General features: G+C 41.5%; 3 protein-coding genes across 3 annotated transcripts; all 3 read right to left on the minus strand.

Moving 5' to 3' along the window:
- Positions 1-13,368: 13,368 nt before the first annotated feature.
- On the minus strand, positions 13,369-15,041 carry LOC104450078 (D-inositol 3-phosphate glycosyltransferase). Its single transcript, XM_010064496.3, has one exon. It carries the CDS (start codon positions 14,901-14,903, stop codon positions 13,461-13,463), a length of 1,443 nt encoding a protein of 480 aa, XP_010062798.2. The 5' UTR covers positions 14,904-15,041; the 3' UTR covers positions 13,369-13,460.
- Positions 15,042-15,671: 630 nt separating this feature from the next.
- Positions 15,672-19,044, minus strand: LOC104450079 (malate dehydrogenase, mitochondrial). The gene is made up of 7 exons (XM_010064497.3): positions 18,697-19,044; positions 17,950-18,123; positions 17,462-17,630; positions 17,255-17,316; positions 17,020-17,141; positions 16,581-16,698; positions 15,672-16,055 (listed from the first exon to the last, which is right to left on the minus strand). Exons 1-7 carry the CDS (start codon positions 18,952-18,954, stop codon positions 15,918-15,920), a joined length of 1,041 nt encoding a protein of 346 aa, XP_010062799.2. The 5' UTR covers positions 18,955-19,044; the 3' UTR covers positions 15,672-15,917.
- Positions 19,045-20,446: 1,402 nt separating this feature from the next.
- Positions 20,447-27,051, minus strand: LOC104450080 (UBP1-associated protein 2C). The gene is given in 3 exon segments (XM_039315698.1): positions 20,447-20,804; positions 25,666-26,688; positions 26,691-27,051. Coding segments are annotated over 2 exon segments (1,287 nt in total). The 5' UTR covers positions 26,956-27,051; the 3' UTR covers positions 20,447-20,804; position 25,666.
- Positions 27,052-27,245: the final 194 nt, after the last annotated feature.

The following is a 27,245-nucleotide window of genomic DNA, read 5'->3' on the forward strand; positions in this document are numbered from 1 at the left end:
AAAAAATAGTAAAATTTGTCTATATTAGTGACAATTATGCCACGTAGGACGATTGGTATCTATGTCAACAAAGCTAGCCGAATGACTCAATTTGCATAACATGAAAATATTTTAAATTCAATTGGCAAAATTGAAATATGTAAGATTGAATTGATAAAAATACAATTGATTTAGGATTTTTTGGATAAATTTTTTCCCCTCATAAAGGAAGCCTGAAAAATTAAATTAGAGGCTGAAAACTTAAAGAAAAAAGGTGAAATGGCCTAAAATTTTAAGAAAAAGGCAAAATAAAGAAAAAAAAAACCAACTTTTGGCTCAAATAATTTCAATTCATAAATGCACCAAAACTTTTAAAAATTTATTGCAAAAATGCAATGGAGTCCTCAGATTTTCAAAAACACAATCAAATTTCAAAATTTATCAAGTTGATATAATTAAATCTCCCTGTCTACATCAAATTCAGCTAAAAAAATTTGCACGGATTTTTTTTGTAATATTACTTTCCCCCTCATATGTAGGCGTGCAGTCATGGCCAAAAAAACATTGTTTACCCTAATTTTTTTTTTCCTGAAACTCAATTAAAGAGCGAATGATGGTCTCCGCTGCTAACAGTTTTTTTTTAAAGCTGCTAACAGTTTGCTTCCCCTGTTTTTGTTCTTCTTTTAGTTCACGATTTTTCCCTTTTTCTTCCCTCTGTTTGCAAAACTCAAATCATGCACTTTGGTTTAGTCTTCAGATTAGGAACTTTGATGCTCGTGGTTGCTACCCGTCTGGTTTGCGATCTACACTTCCCCTTTGGTCTTTGTCTTATGTTCAAGCTTTGATGGTACAGTCAGAACTTTACTGCACTTGTGGGTTGGTGCCCGTCGCCGGGCGAGCATCGCTGCCTTCGCATGGCCTGCAAGGATCGTCCCAACACTCGCATCAAGCTCTTTCCTTATAGCTCCGAGCCCCTCTGTCTCTCTGGTTCGACTCTCTTCTCTTCTGGGTTTCTCTTTGCCCTGTAAGTTTTCATGTTCCTCTAACTCTGCATGGATCAGACATGATCAGCTGGATTTAAGTTTCGAGTTAGGTGTGCCGTTTCAAGCTTTTTCCGGTGCGATTTACGCCAATCGGACCTTCTTCTTTCCCTCAACTCTCGTCACTCCAAAAACCCTCGTCGTTTTCGTATTTTCCGATATGTTTCTGTCGCTACACTGCCCCGCCCCCTCCACTTCTCCCAAAGCTTTTTCAGTCTCTATAATTCATTCACTCGTGCGCATCGATTACGATAGCGAAAAACTTGTTGCGACTTTGGGTCGGTGGGGGCATAAACACATGCTGTCATGCCTTACGTCATACACACTTGTGAAAATTTAGTAATCTAATGATAAAATATACTAGTCACATTATTTTTCAATGTGCACGGTTGTTAACATGGCGAGTAATTTTCTTTGTAGCCAAGAAAATGGTGAATTGTGGCGAGTGATTTCTATGTATGGAATCCATTATCTCAATGCTCCGTTAGTGAATAGTAGCATCTATAGAATTTCTTTCCCGGCTGCATACAAAAATATAAAATAAAGACTCAAAATTAGATATAAAGACTAGTTGGCAGCAAAAGTTGATTTGATCATCGAATCCCATGTACTTGGCACGAGAGTACGAAATATGTAGCATATGAGCAGGGGTAAGTGGCAACCACGGGCATGATGCATGAGCGTCATCTCATACACATCGACAATTATATGAATTAACACACAACAGTCGATGACAATATGCTTTAATACCATCTATCTAGTTATTGAAATATGATGACGGACAATTGGTGGCTGCCTATATAAGCACTAGCGGCAAGTTCTCATTAGTAAGTATTTCAAATACTATTCAAATCACTAAGACAGTTGGCATTGAAACTCATGTTGCGGAGGGTGTAGATGTCATTCAAAGACCTAGTTGTGGAACAGTTTTTTTTTTTTTTTTTTTTTTTTGTATGCAGGAGGAACCAGCTTGCACCGACAGTGCGCCGTAAACCCCCCGGTGACACTAGCGGGGAAACCACCACCCCGACGTCATGCTTAAGTCACCATGTAGCTAAAACTGCCTCCCTACTTCGCAGAGGCTTCGAACCTTGGCCTCCACCGGGGAGGGCCAAGGATCTACCATCCACGCCACCTCGGTCGGTGGGGTTGTGGAAAAGTTGTTGATAACTGCAAAACCGCTAACACACAATGAAGATAGTTTCACAAGCATAGGCATGGTTGAGGAGCAGTTACTACACCATTGTGAGAATAAAGGAGCATGGGTAAGGTGAATGGAAGTTATTTGGAGGAATGCAACTGCTGGGCATAGCCGAGGAGCGATTATTACCCCTTCACTATAATACCACCAGCAATCCAACGAGGGAAGATCTCTACACAAATCAACAAATTATTATCTTTAAATTATTTTTACTTTTTCTACATTGTACTTTAAATTTCCTTAGCTATGGCTTTTTTCAATTTGCGTCGTCAATACCTTGTTGTTGATTGAATTCGGACATTATATCTCAATATCCTTAATATGTACCTTCAATTGAATCTCGACATAGGTAGAGATTGATTTTGTAACTTCTGGGTCTTATCGTTAATTAAATTTCAACTTGATTGAGATTGTATAATTTTGTTTGGATTTAAAAAGTTCTATTATCTTCTGCCTAAAGTTGGCATAGAATGTTGGTCTCTCCTTAATAAAATCAGAGAATGATTTTCGATAAAAGATATTTTATCGTGGAAATAATTCCAGCAAAATAAGACTCGAAATTTGGAGCTATTAAGGGCGCGTTTGGTAATGATTATGTTCCCGGGAACTGATTCTGACAAGAAATGATTATTTTTTATTCTGTTCACGGGAACTGTCCAAAATTTCTGATTCTGGAATAAAATTGCGTTTGATAAAGTGTTCATTGATTATGTTCCAAATTAATTTCTTTTAATTTTTAAATAATTTTTTTTACTTTTTACTTTTTTTCTTTTTTTCCTTTTCTTTTTCCTTTTCTTTTTCCTTTTTTTTTTTTCATTTTTCTCCTATTTTTCTTCTTCTTCTTGTGGCCGGTCGCCAGACTGGTGACTAACTGGACAAGGGCCAACGACCTCACCAAAGCGTCGTCAGCCCTCGGCGAGGTTGGCCCTCGTCGGCCGAGCCTCGCCGATGGACAAGCGGGCCTCGTCGAGGCTGGGCAAGGCCCGCCTGGTGGCTAGGTGGGCCTTGGCCAGCCCCGGCGAGGCTCGCTTGGCCAGGTGAGCCTCCGGAGAGCTTGCCGGACTGGTGGCGGCCGGCGGCGAGCGGTGGTGGGCAGCGGCGAATGGCGACGGGTGGCGGCGGGCGACGATCGCGGGATAGCGGAAGGGAAGAAGAAGAGTTTTATTGTGTCGATTCTTTTTTTTGATTCTCGGACGAGAATCAACTTTTTTACTCTCAAATCTTGTCCCAAACTGATTCTGGGAACAAATTTGTTCCCGAGAACAAAAATTTTATCAAACGCGATTCTCATCCCAAACTAATTTTAGGAACAAAAAATCAGAATTAAGCACTTTGTTTGGCACGTTACCAAACAGGGCCTAAAAGTAGCAATTGCGAAAAGAGAAGGAAAAAGAGGTGGCGGCTGAAGGTATGGTAGTCTAAGAAAGTCGGCGGCATCGTCAGTCTTTTTTTGAAAAGCGAGACGGAAAGGGTTGATTCTCAGAGCAAGAGATTTAGGCCGGATATTGTTAATACTTTGAGGCGGAAAAAGGGGAGGTTTTGAACTTCACCACGCGGATGATGCGTGAATAAGAACAAAAGCAGGCCACTCCAATTCAGCAAAACATTACAGACAAGAACGGGGAGCGTGAATCTAGAACCCAAAAAGGACTGATTCATTCACCAACCAAGGGGAGAAGGCATATACGTCCCGTCAGCCTCAAGTAAAGAAGATAAACATGTTTTTTGAGTTTGAGAATTGACTTTCGGCGGGAGGAGAGCTCCTTTCATAAAGATTTGGCGGCGGAAAGTCGCCGCCTGGGATTATTATGCAATTCGCAAAATCCACCTTTTCCCACCGACTGCAATAGAACAAGGCCAAGGAAAATCAGGGTTTGGAGAGAATAATAGAACTACCCATTATTTGTTTGAATCTCTTTCTTTCTTTCTTTTTAATTGCAAAGTGCCAATCCTTTATTCGTTTGATGCGGTTCGACACATTCCACTCGAATAATGTATCAGGAAATTCACCATATAAATATCCCCGCACCGGTTGTTGGTGCATCACTTCACCTAGTTAATCTGAGCAGAAACTGAACTAGGCTAAATGGCTTCACTGAGGTTCTCGCTCTACCTTGTGATGTTCCTACTTGTGTTTTCATGTAATGAAGCAAGAACACCCAAGGCATTGTCAAACAGTGGAGACAGGACAAGGATGGAGATTGCAAAACAAGTCCCGATAGGTCACAAGCAGAAGAAGGACGAAATGGAGGGGCACATCGACTCGAAGCAGGCCGCGCCTGGAGGACCTAATCCGTACCACCATTGGTAGGACGCTTCGCCCGAGAAGAGAATAATGGATTAGAGAGGATTACAGTTTACGTTGTGTATTGAGGATTTACGTTAGTAGTTTGTGTTCGACTGTTTCTTGTTATGGATAAAAATTGTACCTCGTATCCTCTCTTTTGAATAAATGTCAGGGCCTTGGCGAGTCTTTACGTCATTTCGATAATTGACTGTAGCTCGACGTTGGTGGGAAATGGTTGTTTTTAATAGAAAGGGCTCCGGTCGATGTGCCACTCTATTTCCTCCTTCTGCACCTCGGGTGTTCTTGCTCCATTACATTAAACCACAAGTAGGAACATCACAAGGTAGAACCAGAACATTTATATGGCGATTAACTCGGTGAAGTGATGCACCGACCAGTGAGGGCATATTCACATGGCGATTTTCCTGACACTTTATTCGAGTTGACTTATGTGGATCCGCATCAAACAAATAAAGGGTTGGCACTTTATTAGTCACTGCATGTTTATTTCTGTGCTATTAAAAAGAAAGAAAGGAAGAAAGAAAGAGATTCAATGAGAAAACACTAGGCGGTAGTTCTAGTATCTCATTAAACTATGATTTTCCTTGGCCTCGTTCTATTGCAATCTGACTCCAAAAGATGATATTAGAATTCAAATGCCGACGTCGGTAGGAAACGGTGGATTTCCCCGATAGCATAATTGTTTGCACCAAAAAATGTCTAATTTTTAGTTATTATCGACACGTGATAACAATATGAGGAACTCGACGAAAGTGGAATCAACAATCTTGGATGCAACTGTCAAGATAATGGAGTTGAATAAATCGTCAACGTAATAGAGTTTACATAACCGTTCATAACCTTATTTATAACCTCCTTTTGTGATTTCTCATTGTAACTTCTCTTTGTAACAACTTCTCATTACCATCAGGAAGTTATTTCTTTGTTGTAACCATTTGTAACCTCTATTGAGATTCGTCGATTATAGGCTTTAAATAGCCACATTGTTCTCTTCAGAGATCCCCTGACAAATCAATCAAATTCCTCCACCTTGTACTCTTTGGATATCCTTCCAACAAATCAATCAAATTCCTGCACTGCACTCTATTTTTCCTTAATTATAGCTTTCCGCTTCGCGTCGTCAATTAAATTCTGGTGTACATCTCTTTTATGGGTGTCACATTGTCGATTAAATTCTAGTGTACATCTCTATCTTGGGTGTCACGTCGTCGATTAAATTTCGGGTGTCGCGTTGTCAATTAAATTCTGGCATGCATCTTTATCCTAAGTTTTGAGCCATCGATTAAATTCCAACGTTACATTTGTATACATTCTCCAGCTTTGTTATCAATTAAATTTTGACACAATTCATGTACGTGTAATGTTGTGGAAGTGGTTGTACTTTTAAGTTTTGTTGTCGATTGAATTCCTGCACAGTTTGTACATATGGTTTGGTTCGAAGTTTCATGTGTGTTGCACCATCATTCAATCTTGGCATTATATCTTTGCACATTCTCAAGTTTTGTCATCAATTCGATTCTGGCACAATTCATGTACATGTGTTGTTGTGGAAGTGGCTGTACTTTCAAGCTTTGTCACCAATTGAATTCCGGCATAATTTGTACATATAATTTGGTTCAAAGTAAAAGGTTTTCAGTTATTTATTATCCGCTTAGATATTTTCTATTTGAAATCATCACAAAACCCATCTCCTCTCATTCAATGTTGAAGAACGATTTTTGATGAAAGATATTTCTCGATTAACTAAATTCGGGTGCAAGGTGGCGACTTCTGCTGCCAATCTTATGCAAAAAGCTCTCCTCTGCCAGGTCAATGCTCAAACTCTGACCAAAAAAAAAACGTTCTCAGCCTCAAAAACATGTTTGTCTTCGTTACTTGAACCTGACGGAACCTATATACTTTTCTCCCTGGCATTATTATGCTATCGGGAAAATCCACCGCTTCCCACCGACGTCGGCATTTGAATTCTAATATCATCTTTTCGGAGTCAGACTGCAATAGAACAAGGCCAAGGAAAATCAGGGTTTTGAGAAAATAATAGTTTGAATCACTTTATTTTCTTTCCACATAGAACTACCCATTATTTGTTTGAATCTCTTTATTTTCTTTCTTTCTTTCTTTCTTTCTTTCTTTTTAGTTGCCCAGAAATAAGCATGCACTGACTAACAAAGTGGCAGCCTTTATTTGTTTGATGTGGATCCACACATTCCACTCGAATAAAGTATCAGGGAATTCACAATATAAATATCCCCACACCGGTTCTTGGTGCATCACTTCACCTAGTTAATCTGAGCAGAAACTGAATTAGGCTAAATGGCTTCACTGAGGTTCTCGCTCTGCCTTGTGATGTTTCTGCTTCTGTTTTCATGTAATGAAGCAAGAACACCCAAGGCATTGTCAAACAATGGAGGCAGGACAAGGATGGAGATTTCAAAACAAGTCCTGATAGGTTTCATGCAGAAGAAAGACGAAATGGAGTGGCACATCGACTCGAAGCGGGCCGCGCCTGGAGGACCTGATCCGCACCATCATTGAACCCCGAGTAGGGCGCTTTGCTGGAGAAGGGAAAAACGAACTGGAGAGATTTACGGTTTACGTCGCATACTGAGGATTTACGTCAGTACTTTACATGTTGCTATTTCTTGTTATAGAAAGAAATTGCGCCTTGTAGCCTTTTTTATTAAATAAATGCCAGTTGGATACTACGCCTCGGCAAGTCTTTACATAATTCCGATGATTGACGTCGGCGGGAAATAGTTGTTTTTATCAGAAAGGGCGTGAGGTTCATAAAGAAAAAAAAAGGTTTTACTACTCTATTAGTTGTTCTTATTAGAAAGGGCTCGAGTCGATGTGCCACTCCATTTCCTCCTCCTTCTGCACGTAACCATCAGGACTTGTTTCGCAATCTCTACTTTTGTGAAGATTGTGAACTCGACAAAGTGGAGGTTGCGAAACGAGTCCTGATAGGTTACATGCAAAGAGAAGGATGAAATGGAGCGGCACATCAGCTCGAAGCGGGCTGCGCTCGGAGGACCTGATCCGCCTCATCACTGAGCCCCGGTTAGGACGTTTCGCTTGAGAAGGGAAAAATGGATCGGAGCAGCTTACTGTTTACATTATGTACTAAGAATTTACATTAGTACTTCTCGTGTGACTATTTTTTATTGGACACCGGGCCTCGGCAAGTCTTGACATCATTTCGATAATTGATTGTAGCTTGACGTTGGCAGGAAATAGTTGTTATTAATAGAAAGGGTTTAAGGTTCAAAAAGAGAAAAGGTTCCACTACTCTATTAGATGGTACATATGGGTCCTTATACAGTTAATCTTCATATATATCAAGATTAATGATTGTTACATGGTGCTCCACTAGAGTGCAGATTAGATTTATCGTGGTCTTGCTCTCCAACTCACGATTAGTGGGAGTACTTTTCCACTAGGCATTTGAAGCATGAAGAACTGTTGCTTTTGCACAAACGACAATGATCCCAATCAAGTTCCTTGCTTGCTCTCCGATAAAGAATTAATTGGCAATTGGGGTAGTAATGGAGAGATACTAGCGCCGTTAATTAATATTTCCTGAACCAAATCAATCATACTTGTAAATCCTATAGGCACTGCAATTTAAAAAATGAAAACCTACATGTTCCTAACATAGCCCGGTCCCCTTGGTAACTAGGTAGGCCAGGAAGTAATAGCTCCAGCAGGGACGCCGCGTGCGTTTGGGGTAGCTTTGGCGGTATACTTGCTTAAAGCCAATAGTGTTTGGTAGAATGAAATAAAGGGATTCGCTTTTGACTGGAAAAGCAAAAAGCCCCGCCGAGGATAGCCTCACCGACCCTTCCGTCGGCCCTGCACGCGATCACCCTCTCTTCCCTTGGCTCCATGTCTTGACCCGCCCACGAATCAGTCTCTCTCCATCTCAGATCTTGGGATCTCTCAACGCTGGATTGAGGTTGATTTGGGTTCAATTGGGTCGGCGACGACGTAGGTGGCTTTTTCCGAGGTTCGAGGCTGTCACCGACCGTGGGCAGAGCGGGCTCGTTGACACAATCCATGAGCGATGCGGTAGGTAGAAGATAGAGGCTAAAATGGTTCTTTGGCGTGGTGGCGGTTGTGGGTGGAGACCGGTATTGGAGTTACCGTAAATGGCCAGGTCGAGCGGTGGCTAGGTAGAGGAGAGAGAGTGTGTGCGAGGTGACGGCGACACTAGAATATAGATAATTTAGCGAGGTCAAGATAAAAATACAAAAATATTAGTAAGGGCAAGATTGGAAAGAAAAATTCACTAAAACCCCAAAGTGGCATTTTTCAAAATACTTAGACACAAAGCTAGTTTGGAGTTACAGTAAGCTTTCAACATTTGTAAAGCTCAACTTTGGCCTAATGGCTTTTAGGCTTGTATTGCCAAACATCTCAACTTTAGCACAAGGGCTTTAAAAACCCAAAGAAGTTTGATAATGCTCTCCCAAATGGGTCCTAAACACAAAATTAAAATGCATTTGGTCCACAAAATTGATGATCAGCGTTGTGCTAACGAAGGCCTTTCAATTTTCTTTTTTATTGATCAATTCAACGTATCCAAGGGTAAGTTTGGTTCGGCTTTAGGAGAAAGTCTTTAGGAAAATATAAAGAACTTTAAGGAAAAGAATTTTTTTTTCTAAAATGAAAATGATGTTTGGTAAAGTGCAATTTAAAAATATATTGGGAAGTAACTTTGACTTAAATGCAATTGGGAAAAAAACTATACTTTACAAAAGACTTTTCCTAGTTTTTTTTTTCTAAAAAAAAAAATTCCGAACCTTTCTGACAAAACTCGACCGTTGATGAACCAAGTCAGCTGCCTACCACCTCATCTAACGTCGCCCACCCTCAAGCAACGTTACTTAAGATTGCGCAACTTTAGGCTACCTCACTTAAGCCAAATTTGGCCTCGTTGGCCTCTCATTAGTGAGTTTGGATGAGTTAGGGACATTTCTGAAATTATGAAATTTAGCGAGGGTAAAGTTTGGGAAAAAAATTGTATTTACATTCCGAAAAGTACCTCCAAATTTGTCTTAGGCTAAAGGTTTTTGAGGTGTTTCCGGTGCTAGCAGGCATACACGCGTTGATGTTCAAAATGCGTGTGATCCACCCACCATGAGAGAGTTGCGAGAGTTTTGTAAAGGTCGCTTTAGAAACCTGGTACCTAAATGATCAGAACCACACATATTTTCGATATCTTGTAATTGCTCGAGGATCAGAACCGCAAGGGCCTAACTCTGACGATCGGTGTGGAATAGTTAGATGAGTAGATCTCAGTTGCCTAACTCATTTATGCTCTGATTTATTTGAATTTCGGCCAGTCATTTATGCTGTATTGGCTGGAGCTCTCCCAGCATCTTACGCAATGGGCCTCACCAGCCCAAAATGTTATTGTCGGAGCTTTTGTCCGAGCACAAGCACCAGTTCCGGCGAAGGGATCATGACCTGTTTCGGTCTTCTTTCGTGGTATTTTTGCAGCCATTCGCCTTTGTTTTACGAAAGGAATTGCTGAACTACGATCTGCTTTAGCTAGAATATTATCTTGAGTTGTGATGATGCGGGGGTGGTCACCGTCCCATGTAGACTGTATGCACTAGACAGAGAGTTGAAATTGCAAAATAGTCAGTGTCAAAGCCTGTTCAATATGCGCATGTCGCAGAGAGCTTTTACGCCAAAAACAAAAGTTAAAAGATCAGTGGTGTGTTAGAGACTCATATGCTCTACATGCATGATTTGATCAGAGAAAGGGCTGGTCGGGTCAAGTAATTCACCACGTAATATACTAACATCTTATTAAATTCACACGTACATCATCATGTGTGGCTCGGGGAAAGTTCCTTTACCTGGAGCTTTAGCCAAGCATTAGTGAAAATTTCATCGTTTCTTGTCTACGCGCCTCGCCTATTCTCTCTTTACTTCTTTTGCACCAAAGAAGCCAATGGATGAACACGTTCGTCCTGTAGTGCAAAACACATAAAAAGTTTTGTTGCTTTTGCATAATATTCCAAAAAAGTAGCATAGACATGCAAAAGGACAAGTCATCAAAACTCACCATGGGCGTGGCGATTTTGTTGTTTCTCGTGGACAGAAAACCTTTTCGGGTACCTGAGAAATCATTAAGCATTGATTGTGGATACGATGGCTCTGTCCTTACGTGTTCCTCCTGAAAGTCACTCTGCTTTATGGTCACAACAGAAAAAAAAACAACAAATAGGATGTTGACATCGTTCTTCAACTAGGGTCTGAGCTTTTAAGTGCTGATGATTAAAGAAAGGCGAAGCGCCGTCCGTTTGGCAGCTGCAAGTATTTGATTTCAATGAAATTGGCCCGAGCATTCATCACAGGATCCTGATAAGCCTCTCTTCGGATTGAACACAATTGCTCTGCGCATTAAAGCTACGTGCTGATTCAACAAAAGTATAAAGATCCAATGTTAGACAATTTTGTTGGGCATGGGTCCATAGAAAGTAGTACTCTGCATAATTGAAAATATTATAGCCTTATAGGTCCTCCTTGTATAAATTCTGGGGGCAAGTACTTCGAGCTGCTTCATGCAGATCGCAACCACCCTCATTTGCTTGCTTGCTTTGTTGTTTTACATCAGCATTCCCGCTAGTCCTCATCCTCCATGGCTCATTTAATCAAGGCACAAATTTTGCTGCTGCTTCTTGTAACGTTGCTCGTGGTGAGCTCAGAGGCCCGGTATCCCCTCATGCTCTCGACGACGGAGAAGAAAATTGATGTCCAGGAGGATTGGTTCAAGTTAGGCTACAGTGTTTTTAAGCTGGAGTACGTTAAGAGGAGGATGGGGGCAGAATTACAGAAAGCATCACCAGGAGGACCAGATCCTCAGCATCACTAGCAATCAATTGTCAATAATTTCATAATTCTTCCTGTAGTTTCTATTAGCACCCAAAGAAGGGAGAATATCTCTCTATTTGGTAAAGAATATCCGGCCTGCTCCTTTATTTCTTTTTTAGTGCAAGGAAAGTGAGTGCAAATCGTGTGATGATAGTTGGAAGAATCCTATCTTATTATTGATGTTCTCTGTCCTTATGTGCCTGATGATAGGTGCTTCGTGAAATGTAGAACAATGTCAGACGAGTTAAAACATTCAGGACAATACTTAGCATTTGGCAAGAAACCCGTTAATGCTTGGTCCTGCTATATCCAGTAGGGCAAGAGAATTATCTGGACACGTTATTCCAAATAATCTCTTTACTGGTAAAAGTGCAACTGGTAAGTACTTTATGCTGCCCCAAGAAGGAAAATGCTTTATTAATTTTCGTAGTCTTCCTGTCAATTAAGTCATATGTTTCTGTTCCTGCCAAATTAGATTCCGCATCATCCTTGTAGCAGCTAATGCATCAGGGCACTTCATTCTGATACAAGTCAAATGAATCAAATCCAGGGATGCCATTTCACCTTTGTGAATTCCTTCAAAGCTAGCAAAGTAATTCAAATTTGCCCTCGCATCATCCTTAATTTCTTTTTAAGTGCAAGGAAAGTGAGTGCAAATCGTGTGAGACTATTCACTCAATAGATCACTAATGCAACAACGAAGTTGGAAGAATCCCATCTTACTATTGATGTTCTCTGTCCTTATGTGCCTGATGATAGTTGCTTTGTGAAATGTAGAACAATGTCAGACGAGTTTAAAACACTGTAGCTTAATTTAAACCAAATCTCCTGGCCATCAATTTTCTTCTTCATCGTCGAGAGCATAAGGGGATACCAGGCCTCTGAGCTCACCATGAGCAACGTTACAAGTAGCAGCAGCAAAATTTGTGCCTTGATTAAATGAGCCATGGAGGATGAGGACTAGTGGGAATACTGATGTAAAACAACAAAGCAAGCAAGCAAATGAGGGTGGTTGCAATCTGCATGAAGCAGCTCGAAGTACTTGCCCCCAGAATTTATACAAGGACTCAATATATCACTAATGCAACAACGAAGTTGGAAGAATCCTATCTTATTATTGATGTTCTCTGTCCTTATGTGCCTGATGATAGTTGCTTTGTGAAATGTAGAACAATGTCCAACGAGTTAAAACATTCAGGACAATACTTAGCATTTGGCAAGAAACCCGTTAATGCTTGGTCCTGCTATGTCCAGTAGGGCAAGAGAATTATCTGGACACGTTATTCCAAATAATCTTTTTACTGGTAAAAGTGTAACTGGTTAGTACTTTATGCTGCCCCAAGAAGGAAAATGCTTTGTTAATTTTCGTAGTCTTCCTGTCAATTAAATCATATGTTTCTGTTCCTGCCAAATTAGATTCCGCATCATCCTTGTAGCAGCTAATGCATCAGGGCACTTCATTCCGATACAAGTCAAATGAATCAAATCCAGGGATGCCATTTCACCTTTGTGAATTCCTTCAAAGCTAGCAAAGTAATTCAAATTTGCCCTCACCAGTTGTGAATAATCTATTTGTGAATAGAGGATTGGAATTAGGAGAGTAAAGGCTATCACTTGATCTTCTTGCTTGTGGAAAATTCCTAGTAGAAAGCAGAATAATGCTTTGACATTCTTTCTTCATGCCGTGACAATTTCATTGTCCAAGTTGCAAAGTAATATCAGCAGATGCACGAATCTTTATATCACGAGGGAATTAAACAGAGAACTATGTTGAAATCGCGCATTTCCAGGACACACTTCAGATCCTATCGAGGCATCTTATGCATAGTCTTTCCTAACACAACCACTATCTATATGTTGTTTCACACAGAAGGTAGTTCCGAGCGATAGAAACCATCAGTAGAAACGAAGAGATTCCAAATACTCACCTGGAGACTGGAAAAGTAGTCAAGAAATTTTCAAAGACCATATGAATTATAAAGGATAAAGTTCATTGTATTTCAGTGCATACATTTTCAATGGCTGTTGCAATATACCAGAAATAGTCCTAACAATCTGTAGGAAGAGGATACCGACAGTATCGGGAGTTTTTCATGCAAAGGAAGAACCGCTCGTACGCAGATGCCATTTTACTTGCTGTAAACAGCGAAACTGCATGCTGTTTACAGACCTTGCCTTTGTTCCACAACTTCTTCGCTCCATCTCGCACTACCAACTCCAAGGCTTCAACAAATGACTCCACATTGGGTGAAAATGTGTAACCAAATTCCTCACTAACAACTACTGTCCCGACAATGCTTGGATAGTTGGGCGTCAAAACCGGCTTTCCACAATGCATTGCTTCGATCAGTGTTAGATCAAGTCCTTGAGGCCTCAATGTGGGGTTTACAAACACATCGAGTGCATTATAGAACTCAGACAGCTGGGAAGGATCCAATGCCCCTAAAACCTTCACAGTAGGGCCCCATTCAGCATATCTTCTTCCCCAAGGACCTGATCCTGCAACAAGCAGAAACACGCCGGGATGGCGCCTTGTGAAGGACGAAAAGGCCTCGTAGAGAAGCGGATGCCCCTTGTCGCGGACCAACCGGCCTGCCACTCCCATAACAATGCTTGCATTTCCTGGGACCCCATGCCTCTGCCTGAACCGGGCCCCAACTATTGGATCACGCGTGAACTTCGTTTCATCGACCCCATTAAGAATTACATGCACTTTCCTCTTCGGAAGTTGGTAGATCTTGACCAGAACATCCGCGGCATTGTTGCTGATACATATGTGCTGTGTATAGCTTGGGAAGAATCTTATCTCGTCCAAGAGCCTTGGCATCGCCTCCTGGAGCTCAGTCATGGGCCCTGGCAGAAGGCTGTCCGGGTTGGACAGAAGTTCTTGAAACAACTTCGAGTGCATGATCTCATACCATATCCCGTGCCAAGTCACGGCCACGTTTGCTACCATTTTCGCACGCCAGTGCGGAAGGGAGACACTCTCAGTGTGAACATAGTCAAACGGTCCATTCGCATTCACTCGATTGAATATCTCGAACGCCAAAGAACAGTTGACTGAACCGTGATCGTTGGCCGCGAAGTAGACATGGAGACTCCCTTGGTGGATATCATGATGCGATTTTCTATCAGAAGGGACGGTGAAGATGTGGATCTCGTGACCTCTAGCAGCTAGAGCACGGTATAAAGTCTCGGCGTGTCGCTCCATGCCACCGGGGGCAGCATCAACTGGCCATGTCTTGGAGAAGACAGCAAGCTTAAGCTTCTCAAAGGCCGGTCCAAAACAAAGGTGGTTCCAGGGGAATCTGGCATCTCTAAGGTCTCCGTTAAAGTAGGCATGGTCGGTAGCGAAGAGCGGCTCTGGACCATACCTAAAAGGCACCAAGAAGAGAAACAAGGAGGCGAAGATAAGAGCTAGTGCAGAGTATCTGAAGCAGAGCAGCTTAGATGAAGATGAGTTTCTGTAGGACTGATGTTTCAAGCCCATTGCTAGAATCCAAGAAGAAAGCGATATCTGCTGTTCAGATTGATGAAACGGCCTTAACTCGCAATCTATCTGAGATCAATTCTTTTTCGGCCATCGATGCCGGATCTCCTCGAGCTTGCCAAACATTTAAGGAACTGCACATGGTGGCAAGGGGATTTTGTCAACTCTTATACATACTTTGACGTTTGAACCTTCTAGGTTGTAATATATAATTTATATATTCTATAGAATAAGTGAAAGTTTGGATCCTAGAATTCTTTATCGGCCATACATCTTGAAAACGAAGTCGAGACAAAAGGAGAGCGAGGACCCAGGACTACGAAGGAATGATAATTAATGTTTTTCAATAGCTTAGTTGATCCAAGCTACAAGAACTTGGTCACATCCCGAGAAAGCTCATAAAAATCTTTGAATAAGGTTTTTCAATATCGACTTTGGTTGATGCTATCGCTAAGGTTTATCTGAACTTCGAGAAATGACATGCCCATTTGATCCTCTCTGCGGTATCTTACAAAACTCGCCTTACTTTACCACCGTTTGTCTATCTAAGCTAACACAGAGCATACCACCTTTTCGTCCGTAAACTTCAATTTAGTTGGTGAACTAGGCCCACGCCGTCACTGGAAAATGTAAGCCATACGTGGAACTTCGCTAGAGCCCTATCGAAGTGCATGTCCATATCATACACTGAGCATCCCTGTATCAATTTTGCATCCTCGACATTCAGGAGTTTCTACGATGTGAATAAACTCCCAAAGCCTCGGCAAATGAATGAAATTGCAAAGATAATGCCTATGCCAGCAATTCAAAGTTCCTCAATCAATGAAAGAGCTCAATGTTGATTCCCCTCCTTGTGTGAGATCAATAATTATTAAAGATGTTCATATGAAACCTACTCCTCAAGTACAGCCTATGCCATCGGCCACAAAAACGAATACAACACCGACAAATGATGCAAAATTTCTGTCTTGCTTCCAAACGAAATGGGGAGATCACCCTTTTGTTCCCCGATTGTTACTGATTGGCAAACTTGATCCCCTTCTCAATAGAAGCTTTGAGCTCAGGAATCAGGCTTTCCAGCCCTTGCTTCTCAAAGTCAGACATGGGACCCAACTCCAAAACTTCCTCCACGCCATTCTTTCCGAGTTTCACCTACAGAGAAGACAAAATAGTCAACTTACTGCGCATGCTTGAAATGAAAGTTAGAATGATCAGCTAAAAGCGATAAGGTTCTGAAACGGGAAAGAATATATGCATACATATGAATATATTGTACTTGCACTAGCCTAGCCTAGTGGACTTTAGGGTGCAATACAAAGCATATTAGTGCTTAAATATGAAGCTCCATCAACAATAAGTTTCAGTAGGCATATCTTGAATACTGTCCTTATGAGAATTCAAGGCTACAAATCATTACACACTAACCAAAATAGACCAAGTTTCAATACCTGGCCTTTTCCATTTAGTCCTGTTGAGATAATCTCTGCAATTGGGTTTTTTCTTTTCTTTTCTTTTTTAAGTACAAACAGGTTTGACTTTCTCCTTTGCATAGCAGGCTAGAGATGACAAACCAGACCATCCCAAGCCCCTAATCATATTCTTAATAAAGCATAAACCCAAGTAAAAGCCCCCTCAGACATAAAAATACTTGTAAGAATTTCAGAGTATCTCAATCACCTTTGAAGCAAAGAAAGGAAGTTCAGTGATGCTAGACTGCACAAAGGAACATTCCACCACATCGGGGACACCATTTAGGCCCTTCAGGCAAGCATCTGCAAATAATGCTCCAGCATACCTGCAAAAGATGCAAATTGAATCCACCGAAATGAATTGTAAGACTGCACCGAAGTTAAAAATCAAAATACAGGGATACAGAATCTTCTTGATTTTGTCAAATAAATAAGAGACCAGGTGGCAGTGGACCCACCAGCCAAAACATCAGCATCTGTGCAGATGAACATGAAGAGAGAGAGAGAGAGAGAGAGAGAGGTCCTTCATCTCATTGTTAGAGTTGATGGAACCGCTCATCTAAGTTTTTGCAGTAAAATTCTAGTGTAAGCGCAAAAATGACCCAGATGTTCAGACAATATATCTCATGGCCTCATTCAACACTTACGCCATGGACAATGTTGCAGATCCCTTTCCAGCCTTTGCTTCCACGACTTCCGTCCCTCCATCTTGTGTACGCTTGGTAAGCGCCTTGATGTCTTCATCGGCCAAATTGGCCTTGGGCACGGCCTATAAAGTCAGAAATAGTAATCAAATCACCTATGTATACACTTAAAGTGTTGCAGAACAAATATCTATCTTATATTTCAAAATGAATGAAAAAAGGAGGGAAAAGTAAGTACTTGAGAAAACAGAGGGAGGATTGTAATGCCCGCATGACCGCCAACAACAGGCACATTTACCTCTGCGAAGAATATGACAAAGAAAGATTAACTGAGCAACTTAAAGAAGATTAATCAATAAGTTTATCCTTTTGAAAATTAAGAGAAAAACCAATAGCACATAGCAACCAAAAATACACGTGACTTCTGAAAGCTCTACAATTGTACCTTCAACAGGGACTTTAGCCTTCCCAGCATAGAAAGTTTTGGCCCTAACAACATCAAGGGTTGTCACTCCAAAAAGCTTCTTCTCATTATAGGTCCCTGCCTTCTTAAAGACCTCAGCAGCAATTGGCACTGTTGAGTTCACAGGGTTGCTAATCATGTTCACAACTGCCTGATCACAGGAACACAGTCTCAAATAAATATACTGTACAGAGAATTCCCAATGATACTTTACTACATTGCAAATGTGACACTGCTTTACAGCATCTTGATAGGTCAAAGGACACTTCAGACACAAAGCACATCACACTACCTGAATTAGGTAAAATACAGGTGATTCTATGATATTGATGACCAAATTAGAATGACTAATGACAAACAAAAGAGGAAAAGATATATAGTCAGATATACTTAAATTGCCATAAAATATATAGAGGAGATCAGAAGATCAAATTGCTTAGACTCTTCTTGGTGGAACATAGAATACTCACATTCGGGCAGTACTTGGCAATTGCAGTACACAAGGACTTGACAATGCCAGCATTAATGTTGAAGAGATCATCGCGGGTCATCCCAGGCTTCCTTGGCACACCAGCCGGAATGATGACAACATCCGATCCCTCCAAAGCTTGCCCAAGCTGCTCCTCACCCACGTATCCAGCAACCTATGATGATTGAGCAAAACAATATAAGCTAACATCGCTGCATCATATCGCAAAGTCATATCGGAACAAGGAGTTCAAACGTAGCTCTGTCTGCCTAAAAAATAGCTATATCACAGGTATCAGAAGTCCAAAATGGATAATTAATCACGGATTATCCATCATGCAGCCAAATCCAACTAACACAGCTTGCTCAAAAAAAGAAAAAAATCCAACTAACAGGAGAGATGCTTCACCGAAGCAGTTCATACCATGTGGATGCGAAGCACATAAATATGATTACTGAACATGACGATACGCGTTGACCGTCCAATTCAATAGAAATGGTTATCATCATGAACTAATCAACCAGTCGAGGCAAACACAGAGGAGGCACGGGACTAAATTCGCCAAAAAGTGTTTGTCTTGGGGGGAAAAATCATGCAGTAAAGGACAGATAATCTGGCAAGCAGTTACTAATCGCATACAGAAGCCCATATAAATATGTGCAGAGAATCCGATTCTCAACCGGAATATAAGAATGATCGAAAGAGGGAGAGAGAGAGAGAGAGAGAGAGAGAGAGAGAGTGAAGAGACCTCAGATCTGGTGTTGATGTGGCCGACGTCGGCGGCGACGCCGGGAGTGCCGGCGATATCGTAGAGGGCGAGCTGGGAGACGAGAGGGTTGAGCTTCATGAGAAGAGCGAGGGGCTGGCCGATCCCGCCGGCGGCGCCGAGCACGGCCACCTTCCGCTCCGGCACCGACTCCGAGCCGTATGCCCGGCGGAGGAGGTGCGGCCGCGGGGCGGCGGAGGACGACCGCGATCGGATCAACCTCAACATTGAAGCCCTCATCTCGACGAAGAATGGGAAGAGGTAGAGAGAGAGAGAGAGAGAGCGACGGGGTTTTAGAAATGCCGGAGGGAGAGGTCGAAAAGACAGGACGTGGCGGAGGCCTTAGCTTTATATATATATATATATGGCAGTGGAAAAAGATTAATAATTTTCGCGTAAAGTACATATTAAAAGTGATATTCGTCACGTTAATTGGCGAAAAGATCGCGTGCGACAAGAAGCCTCCGCGCTGACGATTTTCGCCCTTGCCGTCTCCCATTAACACATCATTATTATTTGAGGATTCGAAAATGAAAGCGAATTGAATTTTTACATGCGACAAGGAAGAGCGAACGTGCCCAAATTACCTTTCATTTTCACTTCACAAATTTGATTGATGTCGTAGGAACCCAAAAATAATATAAAAAAACGATCCACTTGACAAAACACAGTATTGCCTAATTACAGTTTAATGCCGCTTTTGCTCCCTTCTGTTTAGTACTTTTTATCAATCTAGTTCATTTCGCTTCTCCAGCCGAAATTTTAAATGGGGTTAAGGGAAATATGATTCGACTTGTTGATAAAAATCACTCCTTCGAATGGCATTCGACATTATATTATTGACTGGCGCTCTTCTTACCATCATTTTCCTTCTTCGATGAGTTTTTAATTCGTATGTCCTGATCTTTTTTTTTCTTTGGTCATATGTGATTATTAATAAAATTTGTTTAAAGTCTAACATTATCTTGTCCAAATACCACTTCCGATCGTAGACTTTTCCACATTAAGAAAAACTCAAATTGCGGAAGTCGCAAAACTTTAAAGAAAAAGAAGTTGAAAAGAAAAACTAAAAGCAGAAGTTAATCTAAATATTTTAAGATTACACAAATTAATAAAATCCAGAAGAATGGAGGTACGGAAGAAAGATACATTGAAAATGCTAATATGACGAGAGCTAAGGACCTTTTCTGGATGCGTGAGTATATAAGGGACTAGAGTGAAATTCTGAATAAATAAATAAAAACATTGAGAGAAAATTAAAATCGGACATAAATTTGAAAACTATTCAAGTAATTAGCCCGCAATTTAATAGATGTCAACAACTGTCATTCCAAACCAAATGAGTTAGCGACGAGAGTCACTCGTGAAGATGTCCTATGCATCGATTGAACCGTCCGTCGCCTCTCTTCAGTCCACGAAGTCTGCTCAGAACCTTAACAGACAGCAATCGATACAGCCGCCATCCGTCAGTTCTAACCTATCGTCCAATCTCTGCCTCTCCGCCAAACAAAATCCAAGAATATTCCGCCCTCCCAACGCGGCATATTCCAACCTCACGACTTGTGTGATCATCGTTAACGGCAATATGATAATTAAACTTAATGTCAATGGCCAGGAACGAGTACGCCGTTTTCCCCATTTCTTAGGTTTCTAAACTCACTCGGAAACAGCGAGAATAAGAAAAAAAATAGATTGAACCCTTTTCCGAGCATTGCTGATAAAACCCATGCCATTTGTTAAAAGTAACTGGTTTAAGCAGTAAATTCTAGTAGGTTAAGTTTGCACAAGTAAATGTCCATTGCCAATAGATAACGAGTCGGTCATCGATTCCAAGGAAATCCACACATGTAAGGAGATTGCCGATCCCATCATGCAGGTCGCATATAAAGACACGCCTTTACATTAGTCATTATGCACAAGAGGATACATCGCTCAACAATACATTTGAAAATTTCCCTAGATAAATGTACCCAGAGACACGATAAAATTATTTCCTAGAAAAATCTCTCTCTCTCTCTCTCTCTCTCTCTCTCTCTCTTTCTCACATATGTTGCATCAGCCTCCCGCTACAAATCCTGTCACATCATGCCCTCCAAAAAAGGATAAAGGCACAAACCAAAACCCGAAAATTTGTCACAAGCCAAAACTGTTAGCAAATTAATGTAGCAATGGACATTCTACAACCCAGTTCCTATACCACTACTTGGTAAACAGGCTACAGAAGAATCAAATTTCCTACACAAACTGTACAAGGACATGGCAAGATCATGACATTCAAACGGAATTATTCAGCAATAGCGATTTGCCGTATACCCTTGGCAAAGGTAGTTCCTTCAAATCAAGTCAAAAACTAAAAGCGCTTCCCTCAATATATCCTATCCTTTGGAATTCAACGACTCTAGAACAGCTTATCCTAGCAGATAAATATAAGAGAAGATTCATGGACAAATGGATTACCCAAACCCAATAACAAGAACCTAAGTTTAGTTGACTTTTTTATGTGAAGCACCAAGCCGAGGTGCTGCAGGACAGGGAATAGGTGCTGGATACAGGCACCTTGCAAAAGAAATGCTGAAAGGACACACGGGTTTGATAAGCAGGATTGCTCAGACAACTAAAACTGCCTATCCGGATCCAAAGTTAAGGTAGTCTCGAGTATAGATTTAAAAAGAAAAAACTGGATGAGTCCAAACAAATGAGCAGAATAACCAACCTAACACGAACACAGAATGACCTAGTTAGTACAAAAGATAACAGAGGAGAAAGCAGCCCCATTCTAGCAGCACCTAGAGATCATCATGAATGTAAGGTTGTCAACCCCACATCCATATTCAGATAATAAAGCAATAGCAGTGGATGTCAGAGAGTGTCAAGAGACTAAGTCCCTTTTCCAAACTTAAGTACCAAGCCAAACATTGGCCATAGAAGGATCACAACTCACACTATTCGACAAGCGAGAATTCTAAGTTACAATGTGAGCCAGCAAGTAATAACTGCAACGTACCACAACCACAAGGTAGGCTGGGCCACAATATATTTTACCAGCAGCAGTCTAAAGCAAATCAACAATCAGTGAACACATCCAGCAACTAGGCATTCTCATAGTTTCGTCAAGAATCACACTTGCATAACTGTACCAGGAAGCATTGTGTAGAACATTATACAAGAGGTTCACGGATACACCATCCACAAGTCCAAGTACAACAGTACACATAGACAATGATTAGCCCGGCCAAAAGCATTAAACAGCAAGATTAAGGTGCATTTTTTATAATCAAATGTTGCTGATCTCCCATTCACACCAATTTTGGATCCGAAACTTTAAAGCTATTCTTTTTTTTTTTGGGCCAATTTTCTCTCTCTTTTCTTTTCCATGTGTACATGTGCGTATGTCTTTTTAGGCGAGGTTCAAACCAAATTTTTAAGTGTGTACAAAAATTATTCACACTTTCTTTTCAAAAGAAGATATAATTGGTGGTCCCCCCTCCCCTCCGTCCCCAAATGCTCGACATAGGTAGGCGATGCTTCTGAGCATGCAAAATATTATTTAGAGAAGTATATAAGGGCAATGAAGACATATAAATGATCACTTGTTCTAAAATACCACAAAGTAATGTGAGACCTCCATGAATCAGTCTCCAACTTAAGACGGTAGATAGAAGGATCCGTGATGGCTTTCTATCCACATCCAACAGAAATTATAGCTAACATAGTCACTATGCCCAACAGTGATAGAAGCATTATATCTTATCGCAAATATGCGAAATCAGTGTAAAGCACCAAAAAGAGGCAGACAAATACAAGGGTGCCATAACAGCCGTCAAAAGTTTCAGAACTAGCATTGGAAAGGCAAATAGATGCTATCAGCACCAGAAACAACCCTCCACACTGCAAGATCCCAAAGCATAAATACCAACCTCACTAAGTAAACTAACCATAACTAAAATTAACTTCAACCAGGACAACCACAATTATCCACAGCACAAAGGAGCAGATGAAGCAAGCGGCTGCTAAAGCACAGGTAATCACTCATCAACCAGAGAATATATTGTCCTCATTTACGCAATCACCAGAATGATTAAAGCATCTGCGTCCAACAAGCTGTCATACACCTGAATCAAACATCCAGTCACGTGTCACATCATTCAACAGAATCAAACACAAATTTCTTCATGCAAACACATAAGGAAAGAAAAAATGCTTCAACGTCAATGCCAACAGTAAAAGATATAATGGCGAGGCAGTTGTCCCAGAAAAAGTTTGCAAAGAGAAGAAGATTGGTATTGTTACATAAAATTCAGGTAAAGTGATATATATAAATTTTCTACTGTGACAATGAAACAGGCTGATTAACTAAAGAGAACAGATGCTAGCAACACAAGTCTTAGAATAGAACCGAACATACAACAACGATGACGCTGGCACCGCAAGTGATTAAACCTTATCCTCTTATCCTGCTAGCTGGAATTATAATCTTTTATACCATTGTCCTCTGTTCTATTAGATATCAAGTCTTTTGAAAGATCAAAGTGCTCCAGATCTTTCCAAAATTCTTCTAAAAAGACATTGTTAACACAATAGCAATTGCAAAGTCAAGCATGAAGCAATTCAAGATGCTTTAAAGGTTAAATGTTCTGCTTTTAAAAATTTCAAAGAGTGCACGTGTAAAAACAACAAACTACCAACAAATATGCATCCACTCAATCAATCTAAGTAAATTAACAAAGGCAGCTGGCATGAAAATAAAAAAGGACCCACAAAGAGAAGTAATTAGTTACTCTGGACATGCAAAGCACATCTGCCTACTGAAATGCTCACAACAAAACAGAAAAGTATAAAAACACCAAATATTTTCTATGGAGTTATCTTGAGAGCAAACTTTCTTATTTGACAGCTTCATCATAGATTGAGAAAATTTATTTTCATAATTCAGAACACTATAACGTTAATGCATGTCATTTGACTTCATCTCATGCATTAAAGCCCATAAGTCCAGTCAAACTTGAAAAGGAACAAATTTAATGAAGCAAAAGCCTACTAAAGCAATAGTGAGGAAAATCTGTACAAGAGGCAGAAGCAGCGGCACTTGCATGAGTTGAATAAGGCTTACTATATCGGATGAAATAAAATATGGTTAATGACAAGTCCTCTGTTGTAAATGAGCATTCAGATCACATAACCAAATAAAAATAGTCCCAGAACCTCATATTTGTTCTCTCTTTTTATTTATTTTCTTTCCTGTGTGAAGAATCAATTGATGTATCCACTTCCTCTGTGGCTGTTGGTTTAGTTGCCAGGCTTTGCTTCTTTGGACCAAGAATTGGTCAAGGTTTTGCCATAAGCCAAGCAGTAGATGGTATTATGGCAGCCAAAAGTGGAAGCCAGAGGGAAAATATGACATGGTACTGTTCATTGTGAATCATTTTACGTAATCTTATCATAAAAAAATAAAAATAAAAATAAAAAATTCCCTCATTTTTTTGGGCTTGCACCTTGGTTTTTAGAACTATATCAACGTTATATTCCTACAATTAGGACACAAACCCCTGGGAAGGATGAATCCGAGGATGAGGAATTAGCATACCGACTGGGTTTTTGCTTTTCATTGTTAACTAAAATGAGCATCGATGAAAGATTGAAGTGCCTTATAAAAAATTACAGCACTTTAACATCGTCCTTTAATCCAACCAAATGACAACTTTAGAGCTAGCACAAAGCAAAACATATTCAGCCCCCAAACATGCAGAAAGCTGCAACAGTTTGGAAAAGCATATCATGTAAATCTTTATCACAAGCAAGATCCCAACTTGCAAAAAATAACCTTTTACAACATGCACTTTTACGATGTAATGACCCTACTGTAATGTCAATGAACAAATTGATAGTTTTGCTAGGTTGTCTAGCTAGGCAATAAGGTGTTGAACTCAGACTCAAAACCAAACATCCTCTACTTAAAGCTGTAAATGAAAGAAGATAAAAGAGGCAAAGCAAGCTAAACTTCCTTAGACACAAGAATTCATGCAATGGCTGCAAGTCAACCCATCCTAGTTATCGGGCCAAATCCAGTCAAGCAACCCCTCCATGATACACAATCACACACGGGAATTTGTCATCTAGCAAGATAATACACTGAGAAATGATAACCTAATCATCCAGGCACCTGTGAAGAACTCAAATACAGTAAAAGAGTTTAAAAAATTGAAATTGGCATGGACATCATCCAACCATTTAGCAAGAAGAAATGCTACTGAAAGACACCACCAAAAAAAAAAAAAAAAAAATGATAATAATAATAATAATAATAACAATTTATTCCTTCAGCACCCGGTGACCATAACTCATCCTATTATGAGCTACAACCACAAGCAATGACTGCCACAAGCATCTAAATGCAGATTGAGAACATGATAAACCAAACAATCAGAAAAAATGCAGCTCACCTGAAACATCATGGAAACACAGTAAAACAATAATCAGCTTGGACAGCATGTACCAACTAACAACATTTAATGCAACTCAAAAACAACCCAATCAAAAAATTGATCACTTCAACATTCTTTACCGATATTCTTGATAAATGCATCCCACCGAAAAAAAAAAAAAAAAAAAAAAGATTAAGCATATGCACATCACAGACAGAGCAGTATTGAATAAATATAATTAACAGGGTACGCGCACAGAGGAAAATAAAGCAGGAGGCAGAAAAGAAAGCCCTAGTGAATCACGTTGCCAATTAATAAAACCATTTCATATCATCGTTGAGAGCACTAGCTTAAGAACTCATCAAAGGGATCCACAAACAAGTTAAGAAAAAAAGGAAAAAAAAAAAGTAACCAGCCCCCACCACATAAAGAAGTCAAGCAATCATATCTAACCAGGTATAAGATGACATACTAATTTGGATAAGGAAAATGGACAACTATATGCATCAATACTTGTGAATGGAATTACCTCAGTAATAGGAAGGCACGTTTGGATACATTCCTCCTGGTGGAACCCTCGGCGCTGGAGAAGTCCCTGTCGGCTGATGCTGCTGGCTCGGGTATGCTGATGCAGACGATAAGCCATATTGTCCACTTTCTGGATACCCTCCGGAAGGCCTGTACAAAGATGAGCCACCAGCGGTGCCTAATCCACTGCTTGTGCCACCAACACCACCACCTGCACCACCAAGACCAGTCCCAACAGCACCTAAAGCACCGCCTGCACCGCCATATCCAGTTGCTCCTGGTCCCCCATAACCACCATATGAAGCAACCATCCCACTGCCGTAGCCGCCAGCACCACCTAAATTGGGAGGCACCTGACTGCCCACGGCCGACATCCCAGGCCCGCTGGAACTCAAATGAGCCAATCCCGGCGGACCCTGGAACCCACCATAGGACCCCATTCCCCCAGGTCCACCATATTGCCCCGGAGCCGATCCTGGCATCGAACCTGGGCCACTCATCCCCACTGCATCAGCGTGGCCATTACCAGGTCCAACATTACCCGCTGGACCCGGCTTCCTCTTCCCATCAATTGCAAGCTTGCAATTTAATGGCCTTCCGTCTATGTTCTTCACTGGCTCGGCCAGAGCCGCCTGAGCTCCCTCGGCCGTCTTATAAACAAACAGAGCAAACCCTCTCGATTTCCCAGTCTGCTTATCGAACCCTAGCGGCCCTTCCTCGATTTCGCCGTACATCAGGAAGTGAGATAACAGCTTATCCGCAGGCATGTCGATCGGCACGTTCGCCACGTAGATCTTCCGGTCCGAGACATCGGCCGAGTTGCCCGTGCTGGCGCCCGAATTACCCGCCGCCGCGAGCTGCGTGACCGTGACGCGGCCCTCGATCCTCTTGCTGGGCTCGCGCAGGGCGAGCAGAGCGCCGTCCACGTGCTTGAAAGTGACGAAGCCGTAGCCCTTGCTCTTCCCCGTGGCCTTGTCGAGGATGACGACGGCCTCCTCGAGCTCGCCGTAGGTGGAGAAGAGGAGCGGAGGCTGTCGTTGGTGGTGTCCCAGCCGAGGCCGCGGATGAAGAGCTTGCGGCGGGTGGGATCGGCGTCGGCGACGGAGCGGGCGGCGGCGCGGAGGTCGGGGTGGCGGAGCAGGGCGTCCTGGAGGAGGTCGAGGAGCTGGTCCTTGGAGAAGCTCTCGAGCATCCGGCGGCCCTCGTCGCGGGTGAGGGCGGCGCCGGGATCGGAGGAGTCCGGCGGCGCCACGCCGTTGTCGTCCATCTTCCGCTTCTTCGCGAGATCCATCGCAGCGTTCTGCTGATAGAAGACGGGAGGTAGAGAGAGGGAGAGAGAGAGAGAGAGATGCTCGAAGTTCGAGTTTTGCCGTAATGGGTGGACGTCAACAAGTTTCAGGGAGGCCTTTCTGGCAAAGCCGCGCATTGATTTCCGTGAATTACATTTCGGCCCCAAATTTTTGGCAAATGTTGTAAAATTGCTCCCCAACTTTTCAATTTATGCAATGTTCCCCCGAAGTCTTGAAGTCAATTGCAGGTAACGTCCCTCTTAGCGTTAATTCCGGTCGTGTGCTTGTCTAT

The sequence above is a fragment of the Eucalyptus grandis genome, chromosome 6 (assembly GCF_016545825.1).
Source record: "Eucalyptus grandis isolate ANBG69807.140 chromosome 6, ASM1654582v1, whole genome shotgun sequence".
Taxonomy (NCBI): domain Eukaryota; kingdom Viridiplantae; phylum Streptophyta; class Magnoliopsida; order Myrtales; family Myrtaceae; genus Eucalyptus; species Eucalyptus grandis.

Excerpts from the sequence above, each read along its gene's own strand:
- LOC104450079 (XM_010064497.3), bottom strand. The coding sequence starts at position 18,954 with ATGAGGGCTTCAATGTTGAGGTTGATCCGATCGCGGTCGTCCTCCGCC. Across the intron at positions 17,317-17,461 it reads GGCTAAAGTCCCTGTTGAAG|AGGTAAATGTGCCTGTTGTT; the intron begins GTACAATTGTAG and ends TATTCTTCGCAG. Across the intron at positions 16,056-16,580 it reads TTCCTTTCTTTGCTTCAAAG|GTGAAACTCGGAAAGAATGG; the intron begins GTGATTGAGATA and ends TCTTCTCTGTAG.
- LOC104450078 (XM_010064496.3), bottom strand. The coding sequence starts at position 14,903 with ATGGGCTTGAAACATCAGTCCTACAGAAACTCATCTTCATCTAAGCTG.